The sequence below is a fragment of the Arachis hypogaea genome, chromosome 19, assembly GCF_003086295.3.
Source record: "Arachis hypogaea cultivar Tifrunner chromosome 19, arahy.Tifrunner.gnm2.J5K5, whole genome shotgun sequence".
In the NCBI taxonomy this organism is placed as follows: Eukaryota; Viridiplantae; Streptophyta; class Magnoliopsida; order Fabales; family Fabaceae; genus Arachis; species Arachis hypogaea.
The window spans coordinates 17675536-17694378 of NC_092054.1; the positions used below are offsets into that span (position 1 = coordinate 17675536).

The 18843-nt window shown below is 37.7% G+C and overlaps 1 protein-coding gene across 1 annotated transcript; it reads left to right on the forward strand.

The window, feature by feature from the left end:
- Positions 1–1457: 1457 nt before the first annotated feature.
- On the forward strand, positions 1458–13352 carry LOC140182173 (uncharacterized). The gene is made up of 6 exons (XM_072228301.1): positions 1458–1565; positions 1651–1771; positions 2181–2804; positions 11622–11810; positions 11924–12876; positions 12933–13352. Exons 1-6 carry the CDS (start codon positions 1458–1460, stop codon positions 13350–13352), a joined length of 2415 nt encoding a protein of 804 aa, XP_072084402.1.
- The last annotated feature ends 5491 nt before the right edge of the window (positions 13353–18843 follow it).

Genomic DNA, 18843 nt, shown 5'->3' on the forward strand with positions numbered 1-18843 from the left:
TAGTGTTTTGTGATATATTTTTCTGACAAAATTTAAAGGAGTCAAGTATTTAGTCTATATTATATCTGTATGCTAATGGTTTATTCATTTTATGTTGAATCTAATTCGTGTCATATAATTGAGATGAAATTCTTTTATTGTTGTGCATATTTTTTTCGAATTTATCTTTACCAGGTTGCCTTGATGTTGGTGATCCTAACTATGAATGTTCAATTTGTGGCGCATGTTTCTGGTTATTAGAACGTGTTGAAAGAGACTCTACAGTTAATCGTCCTGTTTTTACTGTTTGTTGCTCAAAAGAAAAAATTCAGTTACCTTATCTCCGAAAGCCCCCATATCTGTTATATAATTTGATTAACGGACATGATAGCAAGAGTTTGTACTTCCAAAAAAATATTCGATCTTATAACAGTATGTTTGCCTTCACGTCTCTTGGCGGTAAGGTATTGGATTTAGTGAATGATGGGAGGGGTCCACCGCAGTTTATAATAAGTGGTCAAAATTATCATCGGATTGGAAGTTTGCTCCCAAATGCTGGTCAGGAGCCTAAATTTGCGCAGTTATATATATATGACTCTCAGCATGAGATAATGCATAGGCAGTGAATCTTTGGGTATGTGTGTTTGAAATTTTGTTTTTTAGTCTTTTTATTGTATTTTCTTGATGTTTTAGTGTTATTTGTATTGGAAAACAGGTTTATAGCTGTGATTTGATAGTTATACTGTGTTTTGTTCCAGTTATAATGTGTTATTAGTCATTTTTTGCTAATAATGATATATCAAAATATATTACAATTGTATTCTGTGTGGTTTTTAAATATATTTTTGTGGTTAATGTATATTTGTTTTAGGCAAACATCTGAGATAGATAAAGAATTGATAACTGAGTTGTTGCAAATGATCGATACTCATAATGTTATAGCACAGTCATTTCGAAGAGTCAGAGAATTCTATCAGTGTCATCCATCTGAGATTTTCTCTTTGAAGTTGTATTTGCAAAGGAACGTTGATCAAAGAATTTACAGTGCTCCCTCTTACGATGAAGTTGCTGCTTTGATTGTTGGAGATTTTGATTTGTCCGATCATGGTCGTGACATTATTGTTCGATCTACTGGTGGTCAGTTGCAATGTATTTATGAAACTCATGCTCTGTATTGGCCCTTACAGTATCCTCTGTTGTTTCCATATGGCGAGGATGGTTACCAGCTGAACATTGGTTATCGAGGTGAACATCCTGGATATGTTCCTAGAAGGAGAACAAGGGTTTCCCTTAGGGAATTCATATGTTTTCGTCTCCAGATTAGGGAGCACGAAGATGGAATTATTCACAAGTGTAGGCGGTTATTTCAACAATTTGTTGTTGATTGTTTCACCATGATTGAGTCCCAGAGGTTGTATGAGATTAGAATGAAGTAAAGTACAATTAGAGGAGAAGTCCTTCAAGGAATAGAGGGGGCTATGCGTCGTGGCGATGATGAAGCTTCTTCAATTAGGACACGAATCATTTTGCCTTCTTCATTCAATGGTGGTAGAAGTTATATGTTTAACCGTTGTCAGGATGCCATGGCAATTTGTAAACATTTTGGCTATCCAGATTTATTCCTCACTATTACGTGTAATCCAAATTGACCTGAATTTTAGCAATTCACAGAGCGAGAGCAAAATTCCCATCGCTGATCGTCCTGATATCTCTTGTCGTGTGTTTCATGCCAAGTTGAAGTTCCTGCTTAGCGATATCAAGGAAGGTGTGCTTTTTGGTCCACTTAATGCAGGTATATTCTTTTCTCGCTTAGCATTTCAATTTCTGTCTGTCGTCTTCGGACATGTAGTTATCTAGCTTCTTTAGGATGTTTTTGTATTTTTTAAGTATGTATACTATTGAGTTCCAAAAAAGAGGTTTACCGCATGCACACATGTTACTTTGGCTTAACGGGGAAAGCAACTTACAAAGTGTTGAAATTGTTGATGAATTCATCTGTGCCGAGCTACCCAATCCCCAGAAATTTCCATCTCTTTATAATGTCGTCACCAAGTACATGATCCATGGTCCCTGCGGTCAACTTAGACGGAGTTCTCCTTGCATGAAAGATGGTAAGTGCTCAAAATTTTATCCGAAAAGATTCATTGACCAAACGAGCTTTGATGAAGATGGATATCCAATATATAGACGTCGTAATATAGGTGTGACAGTGAAGATCAATGATGTTGATATTGATAACAGATTTGTTGTGACCTATAATCCACTGCTGTTAATGAAATATCAAGCTCACATAAATCTTGAGTTCTGTAACAAGTCAAACGTCATTAAGTATCTTTTTAAGTATGTCAATAAGGGTCCGGATCAGGTGACTGCAATTGTTGGAGAAACATATGATGTTGGTGAATCTTCTCATGTGGTTGATGAGATCAAACAGTATTACGATTGTCCTTATTTATCACCGTCTGAATCCATATGGAGAATTTTTGCTTATGATATTCACCATAGATGGCCATCGGTACAGAGGTTGACTTTTCACTTGCCGAACCATCAACATGTTGTATTCGATGATGCTGATATCACTACTCATGTTTATTTGCGCAACAAAGATTTGCTGACAATGTTTACGAGTTGGATGATGGCCAACAGGCGGTTCCCGGAGGGGCGGTCTTTAACATATGTTGAATATCCAGGCAAATTTGTTTATTGTTTGAATAGCAGGGAGTGGAAGCCAAGACAGAGGGGATTCTCAATTGGAAGATTGATTTTCGCTCATCCCTCATCTGGTGAACTTTTCTACATGCGGATGCTTTTGAATGTGCAGAGAGGTTGTAACAGTTTTCGAAGTATAAAAACCGTGAATGGTGTTACTGATAAACCCATATTTCATGAGTTCTTTTGTGCTTAATTTGAGTGATTTATACAATCTTTCACCTACTTATTCACATTAATTGCATGGTTTTACTTTCCCTTCCTTATTACGTGATGTATGTGAAAAACATGTTTCCTAAGCTTTAAAATTAATTATTTTAATTACCTTTATTTCCATTCGATGCTATGATTAGTGTGTTGAGTAGTTTCAGATTTTCTAAGGCAGAATGACTTAAAGGATGGAAAAGGAAACATACAAAATGGAAGGAGAAGGAAAAACGGAGCTTTAAGGAAACTGGTATCCACGCGACCGCATGGACGACGCGATCGCATGCCAGAAGCGAAGATGCAGCGACGCAGCCGCATGACTGACGCGACCGCGTGCCTTAAGCAGAACGCACATGACGCGGTCACATGACTGACGCGACCGCATAAGCGACGCGATCGCGTGACAGAGGCCACGCACCAGAAATTACAGAAAACGCTTATAGCGAGTTCTGAAGCCCTTTTTGGCCCAAATCCAAGTCCAGAAGGCATAGACCAGAGGTTATGAAGTGAGGGAACGCATCCATTCAGAGAGAGCTCGCATATTTTATTTTTCAATGATTTAGGTTTTAGTTGAGAGGGAGATCTTCTCCTCTCTCTCTTAGGATTTAGGATTTCTTCTTGCTTTAAGAGTAACTCTCAATCCAGGTTTTACGTTTCTTTGTTTTAGCTTCCTTTTACTTTTATTTATTCCAGCACTTGAATTGATCAGTGAATTTATGAATTTATTCCATGTTATAGATTGTTATTTGAATTAATAATATTTGAGGTATTTTCAGTTTATGATTGTTCTCTTTGATTTAAGTTACCATTGCTTCCCATCTAAGGACATTTTTATTATTCTAGTAATTTTACTTTTTCCCCTTTTGGTCCTGGTTAAGAAATCAGTAAATCAACAGTTATCAAACTCAACATATTTGATAATCGTTATCTTGCTAATTGAGCTGAACTTAAGTAATCCCAACCTTTTCTTAGGAAATAAATAGGATTCAAAGGTCAATTTAATTAGTCCCTTGACTTTCCTTTGCTTTAGTAAAGGTTGACCAAGTGGAATTTAGATTCAACTTTCATTATAGTTGAGAGAGATAACTAAGTTGGACCTCTAATTTCTCTTACCTTGCCAAAAGTTTGCTTTATAGTATTTATTTATTTTAATTGCCATTTACTTTACTTGTCATTCAAATCACTTGCTTCTCACCTTTTAAACCCCGCTTACAACCTTAATAGCCAATAATAAGAACATACTTCCTCGCAGTTCCTTGAGAAGACGACCCGAGGTTTGAATACTCGGTTAACAATTTTAATAAGGGGTTTGTTACTTGTGACACCCAACACGTTTGTACGAAGGGATTTTTGTCGGTTTAGAGACTATATCTACAACGCGACTGTTTTTATGACATTCTTTACTGGCAAAAATCCTAACGTCAAAATGGCGCCGTTGCCGGGGAACTGCTAACGTGTGCCTTATTATTGGTTATTGTAAATATTTTTCTTTTGCTTGTTTATTTATTTTTGTTTTTCCTTTTTATCTTTATTTGCTACTATGAACTCTCACCCCTCTCGCTTTGAGTTTGGTTCTAATATTGTTAAAGGAAATAGAGGTTACAGCAGGAATGTGCATCAAGGTCAGACCAATCAAGGATGGATGGAACCAAGAGGATCTAATCAACCCTTTTGGCAGCAAGACCCTTCGAGATATCCTGGACAAAGACCATTCTACAGTGCATACCCAGATGAAAGACATGGTGGACAACCTTGTAACTACCAACAAGCCCCACCCCGTGCATATAAACCATCCTTTCAACATAACCTCGAACCACCACACTCACAAGCTTCTCTTCACCATTCGCCACCATATGATCCTTCCCTACCCCGCTACCAATCCAACCGCTCCCAATCACCACCACTTTCCTTTGTATCATGTCCAAGTCCAGCAACCCAAGAAGCAGAGGCTCGCCTAAAGGAAACGGTAAGTAAACTTCAAACAACCATTCGACAACTGGAGCAAGTAGCAATTCAATGGGTTTCTAGGCGATCAACTACACAAGGATCACCCATAATTCCATGTGGACAGCCCAATGAAGAGCAGAGCATGAAGGAAATACCAGAAACTCCAGTGAACAAGACAGAGAATGAATTTGTACTAGAACAATTAGAAGAAGCTGTCGTTGTTCAAGAAGAAGAGTTGGTTGAAGACCTAGGAGATGCTGAACTTCCATGGGAATCCAGAATTGAGGAAAACTCCATCCAGGATGCTACAGTTGATGCTAAGGAGGATACTGTACAATCTCCAAGGCAAGTCGTTTATGAGAAATCAGACGGAATAATCCCAGAAGCAAATTCCCTTGATGATGATAGTCACAAGTCTAGCTCTCTTGGTGATGAACTTGCATCCGCAAGTGAATTCTCTGAGATCGAAGAATCTTTCCCAAGTGAATATGAAGATGATGCGGAGGTAGATTTCTCTCAACCTCCAATCTATGACTCAAGTGATGAGGAAGACATAGAAGACTTTGACCAGGACACAGATACAATTGAAGATCTTTGCAAAGAAGTGGAGGAATTCACAGAAGAGCACAAGGAAATGGAACTTGCAGAACCACCAAAAACACCTATCCCAAGGCCATTACTACCTAATACAAGCTTCAAGTGGGTACAATCCTTAACTTATAACTTTACTTATTCACTTGAATACAGTTTGCTTGAAACAGATGGCCAACTTAGAGCTCTCTGCGGCTTTAAGAGTAAGAGGGAAATGGCTCATACTCAGAGCTGGTGCACAAGGTTCAATAAGGTTCCACGCTTCACCTCGAAGTACACGGATTGGTATCATGCTCAATTGCATGGATCACGGAGAATGTTTGGTCACCACGGTGAGATTTTACTTTTTAAACTGCCCGGATGGAGACATGTAGATCAAGACGGAGGCGGATTTAAAAGCAAGGCTTGGAATCCTGGAGTTTATTCTAACATTTGTCACCCCGGGAGCCTAACAATATATTTGAAGCTGTTCAGAAGCTTTGCGTGCCTAGTTTGGGACCCCGGAGGCTATTGGCATTCCAAACACTGGTGGAGATTTTTGGACGAATTTAAACATAAACCACCATAACAGGAAACTCCTCCAATGTCCAACTTAAGGACTTTAACTAAAAGTGCTAGGTGGGAGACAACCCACCATGGTATGGTCGCTTCTTTTTCAATTTATTTCTTGTTAATTGCTTTCATTTTTCCTTTTTCATTTTAATATTAAACCTGGAATCATGCATAGCATTCATGTTAATCATTGCATTCTGCATTTTTCATGCATATATATATAAAGAAAAAAAAAGGGGGTGCACGACGCGACCACATGCCCTATGCGATCGCGTCAAATTGCGAAAAACACCACCCGCGCGACCGCGTGACCCACGCGGCCGCGTGATATATATCAGCGTAAGGATCCAACGAACAGAAAGTTAGGCTGGAATCGTGCGGCCCTTGTGCGTTTCGCACAAATTGGCCCACGCGATCGCATGCCCCATGCGATCGCGTCACTTGCACAATACCAATCCCACGCGACCGCGTGAGCGACGCGATCGCGTCGCATGGATTACACATCACCCCAAAAGGAGACAGAGAGTTGCGCTGAAACGGCGCTGGAGTCGTGTGTTTAGCACAAATTCCAGCGACGCGATCACGTGACCCACGCGATCGCGTCACCCCTCTCCCACCCGTCTCATGCGATCACGGGCCCCACGCGATCGCGTCACTCCCATTTTTCACCCCAACCACGCGACCGCGTACCCCACGCGGCCGCGTGGATTCAAAGATATAACCCCCCAGCCACGCGAACCCTATCAGTCGCGCAGCCCCCCACCCCCAACCCTCTTCTCCCTCCATGCTTCCTTTTCTTCCAGCCACCACCCAGCACCACCCAGATGCCGCCACCGTCCAGACACCGCCGCCGTACCACCCCCACCCCTCCCCCTCTTTCTTCTTCTTTCTTCTTCTCTTCTCCCCTCTCTGCCACTGCCCTCCGAACCACCACCCACCACCGCCGGCATTCCAGCCATTGCTCTAATGCACGATTCTTCATGGCGGGAGAAGAACTTCACACAGCAGGAAAAAGCTGACCAGCTGCTCCCTGCAAATGATCCAATAAAATTTGCAAACCGGTACTGTGAGCTGAAGTACCCGGCTTTTGCAAACTCCAGGAATCTATACCTAGAGCGAACTCTGAAGATTCCAGAAGCACTCCAGCGGTACACCACTGAGCAAATCAAGCAAAGGGGCTGGTTCTTTCTGGAGAGAACACTGACAGAGGTCAACGCATCTTGGGTCCGAGAATTCTACTGCAACTACTACCTCACCACCCTAGATGCCGTAAACCTGAGAGGAAAACAAATTCTGGTCACTGAGGAGGCCTTAGAGGACATTCTCCAGCTCCCAGCCAAGTCCGATAAGCCTGATGGTTATTCAAAGGCTGAAGAGGACATGCGCCAGATGCAGTTTGATTGGGATGCTATGAAGGCACGGATAGCTCTCGACCCGACTGTTCCTTTGGAGATGGGTCAGGACACCACCATGCCTAGAGGGATCAAGAGAGCGTACTTAAATGATGAGGCTCGGTTATGGCACCAGATCTTGAGTAATTATGTGATGCCGAGTACTCACGAGACGGAGATCCCGGCTACTATGATCACCCTCCTTTGGTGTGTGCTGGAGGGTAAGGACCTTTATCTGCCACGTTTCATTCGGCACTATATGGCCAGGGTCCACGTCCGAGGCACCCTCCCTTTTTCGTATCTAGTTACAAAGCTTGGCCGTCGAGCTGACGTGCCATGGGAGGTTGCCGATGAGAGACCACCTGCGGCGGATTGCAGGAAGATCATTCCGCACAGCTGGAACTTCGTAGCTTTGGGCCACAGACCACCACCCTTCACTGCGACTGATGAGACAGCCCCACCGTCCGCTGGACCCTCTTCCTTCACTGCTGCACCACCTACCCCTGCTACCACCACTGCACCTTCACCTGCCACAGAGCCCGTCTATCATCTGGTGCACCGCTTGTTTCGACGACTTAATCAGATGGAGCGTCGCAACAAGCAACGCTATGAGCACCTAAAGCTGATGATACGATCCGGTGACATCCCCTCCGAGCCTGACACACCATCCGAGGCATCTGAGGAGGAGGCGGATGCGCCCGAGGCAGAGACCCATCCCCAGGGAGAGGTAGTGTCGGCCGCATCACAGGCAGCGGTCCCACATTAGATTGAGGCTGCGGATCTTGAGATCCCGATCCAGTCAGCCCCGCCTCTACAACAGCCAGACTCCCAGCCCACCACCACTGAGACTCTAGCTACCATCCCTACCATTGATGACACCCCTTCACACCCGGCTTGATTGAGCATCGGGGACGATGCTTCCTTTTAAGTGTGGGGAGGTCGCCATCTCTGGCGTTTATTTTGGTGAACCACTACATCTTTTTTCTTTTATTTTGGATATTTTTCTGTATTTTTATTTTTACTGTTATTTTCTGAGTACTTATACATTGCTTTTATGTATTTTTACTCTATTTTCTGCATTTTGCATCTTTAGTTCATATTTTAGCCAATTTAGTTTATTTTAGTTATTTAGTTTAGTTTGCAATTCTGATTTATTAGTGGATTAATTAGTATAGTTTACCCTTTTTAGCATAAGATAGTATAGTTTAAATTGAAAAATATAAAAAGGAAGTAAGCTAGGAAATTGAACATAACAGATTTAAATCCATAAACCTTGTATATAGCATTACATGATGTAGTTAAGCTGACAATATTTCATCAAGGAGGAACATTAAAACTTTAAAAGCCACCCTAAATATTTTTTTTATGAGAATAATGGGAATGTTCAACTAAACCTGCATAACATATATGAATGATATATGATGCTTGAGTTAGAGAACACACAGCATGTGAGTCTTGAGCTTAATTGTATGGTTGCATTCAAACCATAATTTCATTTCTGTGTGTTTCGCTTCTTTTTATTCTGATGTTCTTTACTTTGCCTTAATCTATATGTCCAATTATAGAATATAGAATGTAGATACATATCAAAAGAATGATTGAGGCCATCGTTTGATTTTAGCTCACTTACCCCAAAAATAGCCTACCTTTTACATCACCCTTGTTAGCCCCTTGAGCCTTTTAAAACCCTTTTATTCTATTTAGCCACACTACTAGCCTTAAGCAGAAAAACAAAATAAAATCCCAAGTTGAATCCTTGGTTAGCTTAAGATAGAAAATTATGAATAGATTAGAACATGGGAAACTTATTGGGAACATGGATGATAGAAACAAAAGGGTAGAAGAGTTAAAAGAAATAAAATAAATTTGGGAAGCATGCTCATGAGAAATCAAAATGATTCAATTACCATGTTCACAAAAAAAAGTTATTTTTCAGCATTTAATAAAAGGGGATACAAAAGAAATTCCCCAATGCAAAAAAAAAAAAAAAAAACAATGCACATGGGATAAAAATAAAAAGTGAAACATGAGCATGTAAACAATAAGTGGGATAATATGGGAAAATAGGTAAAGAAGTTTTGTTTTGCTAAATATGTATGTTAGGTGAGATCTTAGTCTAATTAAGGATTCACTTATTAGCTCACTTGATCCTATACATAAATCCTTACCTTTACCTTGACCCCATTACAACCTTAATTGAAGACCTCATGACTTTTTGGTATGACTGTACTCTATAATTGTTGATTAGTTAGATGAAGAACAAAGCTATAGAAAGTAAGAATAAAAAGAAAAGTAGAGTGAATAAACCCAATAAACACTGAGTGACTAGAGAGTAAACAGAAAATCCAGTGAGGGTTCAATAACTCATCAACATATATCTGTGCTTAAATTTACTAATTGTTTTGCAAGTTTTTACAATGTTTTCTTTCCCATCTCATTTGCTAAAATGCTTTATTATTTAAAGGTTAGCTATATATATATATACATGACTCCTTGAGAATGTGAATTAACTTGGCTACATGTAAGCTTTATATATGAGTGAATAAATTAGAGTTGCATGATGCATCATTCATTTAGGTAGTTGCATTTAAATTAGGTTGCATTGCATGACATTCCATCACTTTAACCTTAATTATCTACCTTGGATTTAGCATGAGGACATGCTAGTGTTTAAGTGTGGGGAGGTTGATAAACCCATATTTCATGAGTTCTTTTGTGCTTAATTTGAGGGACTTATACAATCTTTCACCTACTTATTCACATTAATTGCATGGTTTTACTTTCCCTTCCTTATTACGTTATGTATGTGAAAAACATGTTTTCTAAGCTTTAAAATTAATTATTTTAATTACCTTTATTTCCATTCGATGCCGTGATTAGTGTGTTGAGTAGTTTCAGATTTTCTAAGGCAGAATGACTTAAAGGATGGAAAAGGAAACATACAAAATGGAAGGAGAAGGCAAAACGGAGCTTTAAGGAAACTGGTATCCACGCGACCGCATGGACGACGCGATCGCATGCCAGAAGCGAAGATGCAGCGACGCGGCCGCATGACTGACGCGACCGCGCGCCTTAAGCAGAACGCACATGACACGGTCGCATGACTGACGCGACCGCGTGGCAAGGAATTGCTTCGAATGACGCGACCGCGTAAGCGACGCGATCGCGTGACAGAGGCCACGCACCAGAAATTGCAGAAAACGCTCATAGCGAGTTCTGAAGCCCTTTTTGGCCCAAATCCAAGTCCAGAAGGCATAGACCAGAGGTTATGAAGTGAGGGAACGCATCCATTCAGAGAGAGCTCGCATATTTTATTTTTCAATGATTTAGGTTTTAGTTGAGAGGGAGATCTTCTCCTCTCTCTCTCTTAGGATTTAGGATTTCTTCTTGCTTTAAGAGTAACTCTCAATCCAGGTTTTACGTTTCTTTGTTTTAGCTTCCTTTTACTTTTATTTATTCCAGCACTTGAATTGATCAGTGAATTTATGAATTTATTCCATGTTATAGATTGTTATTTGAATTAATAATATTTGAGGTATTTTCAGTTTATGATTGTTCTCTTTGATTTAAGTTACCATTGCTTCCCATCTAAGGACATTTTTATTATTCTAGTAATTTTACTTTTTCCCCTTTTGGTCCTAGTTAAGAAATCAGTAAATCAACAGTTATCAAACTCAACATATTTGATAATCGTTATCTTGCTAATTGAGCTGAACTTAAGTAATCCCAACCTTTTCTTAGGAAATAAATAGGATTCAAAGGTCAATTTAATTAGTCCCTTGACTTTCCTTTGCTTTAGTAAAGGTTGACCAAGTGGAATTTAGATTCAACTTTCATTATAGTTGAGAGAGATAACTAAGTTGGACCTCTAATTTCTCTTACCTTGCCAAAAGTTTGCTTTACAGTATTTATTTATTTTAATTGCCATTTACTTTACTTGTCATTCAAATCACTTGCTTCTCACCTTTTAAACCCCGCTTACAACCTTAATAGCCAATAATAAGAACATACTTCCTCGCAGTTCCTTGAGAAGACGACCTGAGGTTTGAATACTCGGTTAACAATTTTAATAAGGGGTTTGTTACTTGTGACACCCAACACGTTTGTACGAAGGGATTTTTGTCGGTTTAGAGACTATATCTACAACGCGACTATTTTTATGACATTCTTTACTGGCAAAAATCCTAACGTCAGTTACTTATGATACATTTTAAGAGGCATGTTCCGCCATGTGATTCTTGATAGATGATAAGGAGTATGTTTCTGCTATTAAGGAAGTCGCTGAGTTAGCGTCAGCTGCACAGCTAAGGAGGCTTTTTGTGATGTTGTTGCTATCTGGTTCCATGGGAAGACATCTGTCAGTTTGGAAACAAACTTGGGCTTATTTGTCTGATGATATTCTTTATCGCAGAAGACATGAGTTGCAATATCCCGGTAAAAATTTTGTTCATGATGAATTTATTATATGACAGGCAAGCACAGACGCACGCACAGAGTATAGAAATGATATTATGGTGCTAATATTTATTAATTATCATTAAACGTAGATCTAACGATGAGTCAGGACGAGTTGCAAATATTTTGTTTGTTGGAGATTGAGAAACTATTACAGAATAATGGAAAATCATTGAGAAATTATGCTGGCATGCCGGTTCCTAATAACTCTTTAGTCTCTCAATTTAGCAATTTGATGCTGTTGCGTGAGTTGCAGTATGATATTGTTTCTTTGACTCGTGAGCACGATGCAAATATCTTAAAGTTAAATGAAGAACAGAGAGTGATCTATGATAAAATTATTGATTGTGTTTCAAATAAGAGGCACGGGTTCTTTTTTGTGTACGGGTTTGGTGGCATTGGAAAAACTTTTTTATACAGAGTTTTGTCAGCTAGATTGCAATCTGAGAAAAAGATTGTTATAAATGTTGCTTCTAGTGGTATTGCTTCTCTGTTGTTACCCGGTGGTAAGACGGTGCATTCTATGTTCAATATTCCTGTTGAGCTTATTGAAGACACTGTTTGTCGGATTAAGAAAGATAGTCCAAAAGCTGAGGTATTCCGATTGACCGATTTGATTATTTGGGATGAGGCACCGATGACTAACAAATTAGCATTTGAAGCGCTCAATAGGACGTTGCATGATATAATGGTTTCGGTCTCTAATAGGAATAAAGATTTACCTTTTGGTGGGAAGGTGGTCGTTCTTGGTGGTGATTTCAGGCAGGTCTTGCCAGTTATTCCAAAAGGTTCTCGTGCTGAGATTGTGATGGCTTCCATAAATTCTTCTATCCTCTGGAAATACTGCGAAGTTTTGCGACTGACAAAAAATATGAGGTTAGCAAGTGGATTGGAACAATCAACTGCTCAGGAGTTAAGGTCGTTTTCAGATTGGATACTTCAAATTGGTGAAGGTCGATCTGGAACTATGGTCAATGATAAACTTTTTGTTGATATTCCTTCTGATCTAATCATTCCTGTTTTGGAAAATCCAGTGGAAGATATTGTAAATACAATCTATCCGAATTTGGTTCAGAATTTTCATGTTCTAAGTTTTTTCAGGATAGGGCAATATTGGCTCCAACTGTCGAGAATGTTGAAGAGATAAACAATTATATAGTTAACTTGTTGCCCGGTGAGGAGAGAAATTATCTCAGTGCTGATTCGATATGTGGTAGTGATGCCTATTCTGATGTTGATGTTGATTGGATAAATGTTGAATTCTTGAATCAGATTAGGTGTTCTGGTCTACCTAATCATTCGTTGAAGTTTAAAATAGGCATGCCTATTATTTTGTTGAGGAATATTGATCCAGCTGGGGGTTTGTGTAATGGGACTCGACTTGTTGTGCGAGATCTAGGGACAAATATGATCGGTGCAGATATTGTTTCTGGTAGCAATGTTGGGGATAAAGTTTTTATCACCAGAATAAATTTGATTCCCAGTGATATGATTATACCGTTTAAATTCCAACGCTGTTAATTCCCAGTTTCTTTGTCGTTTGTGATGACAATCAACAAAAGCCAGGGTCAGACATTATCAACAGTCGGTTTGTTCTTGCGTCGTCCTGTGTTTTGTCACGGTCAACTTTATGTAGCTCTTTCCCGAGTTAGGAATAGAAATGGTCTTAAGATTTTACTTTGTGATGAAGGATTAGTTGATCCTACCAGCACTGAAAACGTTGTATTTAAGGAAGTTTTTGATAACATATAATGTAGTTTTTTGTTATATTTTCCAATCTATCTGTGTAATTTATATTTTTGTTTTGGTCTACGTTTTCTTTAGAGAGGGACATCTTCTTTGAGGTATGTCTAGAATCGTCTCAACCATTTTGTGTGCACTAAATGCACCATTTTTTATGAACCATTAGATTCTATTAAATGAAAATTAAAGGATGTTATGAAAGAAGAGTATTCATACACTTTATAAATATAGAATATATTAGTATATATATACATTAACACCATTTTAATACATAATATTTTAAAAATGGCAAGTATAATCTTTTACTTTAAAATGAATATAAAACATATCAATACATATAAAAATATTTTTCATAAATTAATTATTATACTATACTATTTTTAATAACATAATGTAAGAAATTAAATTATTTTATATTATTTGGAAATAATTAAATTATTTTACATTATTTTACATTATTAAATTATATTTCTCATGGCCACCGTCACTCTTCGAGGCCTCATTCTCGCTTATCTGATTCTCCGATGACGTACCACAACTCTTGTTTGAGCCCTATGCACTTTCACTCTGGCGGCCGGGGCTTCCAAAGCCCGCCACGTCGCTCTCCCAATAGGACTGTAGGTTTCAACCCAGTCGGCCCCAGCGACGGGTTTGGACCGATGAATGGTGACGGTTATGGAGAATACTGGTTCAACACTTACCAGGCTTCTCCTCAGTAGCTGTCTGGTCAAAAGCGACAATTTCAAGGAGTTTCGCCCGGTGAAGTGCTATACTTTTCACTGTGATTTGGATCTTGGTTGCCCCTCTCCTATTATGATTTTTATCATTTCTTACATTTTTTCAGTTCTTTTGAGCATAAGCGGTCATTCTGAAATATATATTTTTGTTATTTCTAAAATATATATTTAAGTAATATATATTATTAGTAGTAACTTTTTTATAATGTCATATATCAATTTTCCTTGGCACCTGTTTACATAATTTGTAAGAAATACGAAAATACAAGTTAGAATATACCTTTCTAATAATTAACAATAGCATACGCGTGGTTTCATCTCCGATGTGGAGAGCTCTCCGCGTTTTAGGTCCACACACGTCCAAGGTGGACGTTCTCCTCTAGCGTGGCTTCTCCTCAGGAAGGGTGCATGTGCTCCTCTCTGCTTTCGTCGCCAGCTATCTTTTCTCGCGATTCCTTCACGCAAGCTCCCTTTTTCACGGATTTGGTTGATCAGGTAATCATCAAATCGAACCCTAGCCCCTTTGTCTTCATCTCCTAATTTCCTTTCCTCTGCCCTACCAAACGTTGTCTACAGCCTCTATTTCTTGGGACTTTGCTTCCCCGTCTTTCATCACAGGTTAGGGATTTTCCCATAGAGTCTCAAATTGAAAATCTGCAATCAATCAATCAGGTACACTCTTCTGGTCCCTTTAGTTCCAAACCTGTTTTCCTCTTCGTCATTTTTCTTTTCCATCATTGTGTATATCTTTGTTATCAAATTTCGTATCTCTTACACTGTTAATCCAGATTTTACTATCTAGGGTTTGTGAATCTGCTAATTTGCAAATTATCTATCTGCTTCGTATGTTTCTGGGTTCGTGTTCTTTTTTACATTCTTTGGAAGTTGTTGTTAATTTGAATATAGTCTACGAATTGGATTCATCTTCTTTATTTCATTGTTTGCAATTTGGTGTTAATTTGATTATCATTTCTCTTTTTGCTAGCGGTTGAATTTTTTGTTGCATGTGGTTTGTCTATTTTATCAATTTTTTGGATTTTATAATGATTACAAAGATGAAATTTCTACTTATGTTTTCTTATATTTATGGATCATGGGTTTGGTTTTGTGAATCATTGTCTAGGTATGGGATTTCTACCTAATCTACTTCCTCAGTGGTGATGTGATTGCCAGAGTTTTCTAGCAAAGTGAGTTTATAGATCCACCCTCTCCTATTCGAGTTTTGCATTCCCATTCCCATTCTCATTCAATAATCCATTTGAATTTTTTGTTATATTGTTTAATTTTATTTTTATATTTTTTAATAAAAACTATTTTATATTTTATCTCTTGCATTTCATGGACATAAAGTTGTTTGTGTTGAATTTAATAGCTTCATTGAGAAAGGAATGGGTGTTGTGACACCAAGATGGCATCACGGTCCTGTGTTATCTTCCCTTGAAAATGTCTTCTGTACACATAATGATGTTCTGCCATATATTCTTCACTGAAAATGTGGGAATCCTTATCAACATATGGGGTTTCTATCTAATCTATTTCATGAGTGGTGATGTGATTGACAAGAATTGATTGATAATTTTTTGGTCATTTATTTGCATTTTAATGAAACCTTTGGTTAGTCAACTCAATTGCATTTCATTTTTTTATTGGTTATGAATCCAATTTTTTTGTTCATATTCAAGAAATCCTTTAACTTCACATAAAGTGAATTGCTGGTTGCATGTGGCTTATGTGAATCATTATCAAAGTATGGGGTTTGTACCTAATCTATTGTATGAGTGGTGATGTGATTGAAAGAAATTGATTGATAGTTTCTTGGTCATTTATTTATATTTTCATTTGATGAAATCTTCAGTTATTCACTCAATTGCATTTCATTTTTTTTATTGTTTATGTGAAAATTATTTTATATTTCAGCTGTTGCATAGACATAAAGTTGTTTGCCCTGCATTTAATAGCTTCATTGAGAAAAGAATGGGCTTTGTGACACTAAGATGGCATCACCGTACTGTTTGTCTAACTAGCAAATCCCCTCCTTCAAAGAGAAATCCATGGAGCAGGTTATCTTCCCTTGAAAATGTCTTCTGCACACTTAATCATGTTCTGCCATATATTCTTCATTGAAAATGTGGGAATCCTTATCAAGGTATGGGGTTTCTATCTAATCTATTTCATGAGTGGTGATGTGATTGACAGGAATTGATTGATAGGTTCTTGGTCATTTCTTTGCATTTTGATGAAACCTTTGGTTAGTCAACTCAATTGCATTTCATTTTTTAATTGGTTATGCAAAAACTATTGTATATTTCACCTCTTGCATAGAACTATAGTTGTTGGCCTGAATTTAAGAGCTTCATTGAGAAAGGAATGGGCTTGTGCCACTAAAATGGCATCACGGTACTGTTTGTCTAACTAGCAAATTCCTTCTTCCTAAGAGAAATCCATCCAGCAGGTTATCTTCCCTTGAAAATGTCCTCTGGACACATAATCATGTTGTGCCATATATTCTTCATTGTAAATGTGGGAATCATTATCAAGGTATGGGGTTTCTATCTAATCTATTTTATGAGTGGTGATGTGATTGACAGGATTTTATTGATGTGTGCCTATAATTTTTTTCACATTCATTTGCTGTTTGGAACCTATGTTTACCTAATACATTTACCAACTCTCATTGCCATGAGTAGAATCAGTATTTGGGGTAGTTGATGACTGCCTTCCCTATGGTCTAATGATATGTAGGTGCACTGTATTAGGCATTGTGTGATATCTTCTTTTTTGGTCCCTATTCCTTGAATTCTTCAAACTTTGACTGGTTTTTTTTTGTTTTTTTGTTTTTGTTTTTTTATCATATTTTCATCGTGTGATTAGTTCTCCCTATGCCATTGAATGGAGATGCATATGGACTGGGGTTTTCTTTTCCCTCCATTTCCATGTTCAATTTGAATTCAAAAAGGTGAGTCTTATGCCCTGAATTTTTTCTATAAAAGGATGGTTGGTGAACCACATTCAATGCACAGGTATTCTGTTGTCTTCTATTTTCTCCTAGGCTATGTTTATTCCATATATTCTGTGTTTATATCTTCATCTATTTGATATGATTTCTAAGATGCATCCTCGTAGAGAGGCTTGGAGGCTGAAAGTTAGGGTTCTAAGGCTTTGGGTTGTGCCCTCTTTTGGTAACCATGAGGTTCCTAACTCAATGGAGATGATTCTCCTTGATAAGCATGTTAGTTCCTTTTAGCTACTGTTTTAAATATGGTGTTAGTTGTTCTTTTTAAGTTTTCAACTTAAAATTATGTTTTTCACTAATCTGATTTTTTTTGTTGCATTTCCAGTGTGAAAAAATTCAAGCTACAGTTAAGAAACAACTTAATAGGTTTAGGATCATATAGTTGAAGGTCAAGTTTATAGAATGGCATACTTTACTATTGTGTCAAATTATGGTAGTTATAGAGCAACTTCTCATGAATTCAAATTGGTTTTCCTTCATTGGACCACTGTTGTAGCTGTTGATGAAGATGTTATCCCAAAGACTTGTTTCAACCTATTTCCTTTTTCTGACCTGCTGAACATGACCCAAGATTATGATTTTTTTGGTTGGTATGTATATCATTGTGCTATTCTTTTATTCAAGTTTTTTTAATGAATTGTTTGAATATTTAGTAGGTTGTGTTTATTTGGAACAAATGTCATTGGTCTTTTAACTTCGGTGGGAAAAGAAAAAGAATATGCAAAAGAGGGGAAATCGTGATGTCTAATATTTTATTTTTGTTATTTTAATCTTTAGGCCAAATTCTAATTTGATGTCTAATATTTTAAATATTTTATTTTAGTCCAAAATAATTTTGGACGAGTTTAATATTATTTCACTCTTAAATTTGATACAAATTCTTTGTGTTAGAAAAGCATAATAAGCAAAAGTTTTTTGTAATGCTTTTTTTTTTCTGTACAAGATATCTCAAACAACTAACCATCAATCATCAGTACTCCAAAATCAACTAAATTGTGAGTACTCTGGGTAACCTGATAGTTTCTGGAATATAATGTGGTTTCATATTCGATGTGGAGAGCTCTTCGCGTTTCTGGCCCGCAAACATCCAAGGTGAACGTTCTCCTCCAACGTGGCTTCTCCTCAGGAAGGGTGTAACTGCTCCTCTCTGTTTTCGTCGTCAGCTGTCTTTTCTTGCGATTCCTTCACGCAAGCTCCATTTTTCATATATTTTGTTTTTATGTATTTCATATTTAATTGTTTCAAAATAAAAGATTCTGTTACTATTTAAAAGATTTTGTATTATAGTATTGTTATTTAAAGTACTTAATTATGCACTAAAATATTATGTATTTATTAGAGTCTATCAATGTTCTTCTTTTATATTAACCATTGATTTCTATGTAATATAATTTAATGGTCTATACAAATATGGCATATTCTATAAGTACATAATTGTTGTGCTCATTTAATGTAAAACCCGGTTAATTAATGGTTAATTAACCATAGATTAAAATATATTCTAGAAAGTGAGAAATGA

What these genes read in the sequence shown, in the direction of transcription:
- LOC140182173 (XM_072228301.1), top strand. Translation starts at nt 1,458, where the DNA reads ATGCGTCGTGGCGATGATGAAGCTTCTTCAATTAGGACACGAATCATT. An exon ending in GCTTTTGAATGTGCAGAGAG is followed by an intron (nt 2,805 to 11,621) that starts GTTGTAACAGTT and finishes GATTCTTGATAG; the next exon opens with ATGATAAGGAGTATGTTTCT. An exon ending in AAAATCCAGTGGAAGATATT is followed by an intron (nt 12,877 to 12,932) that starts GTAAATACAATC and finishes AAGTTTTTTCAG; the next exon opens with GATAGGGCAATATTGGCTCC.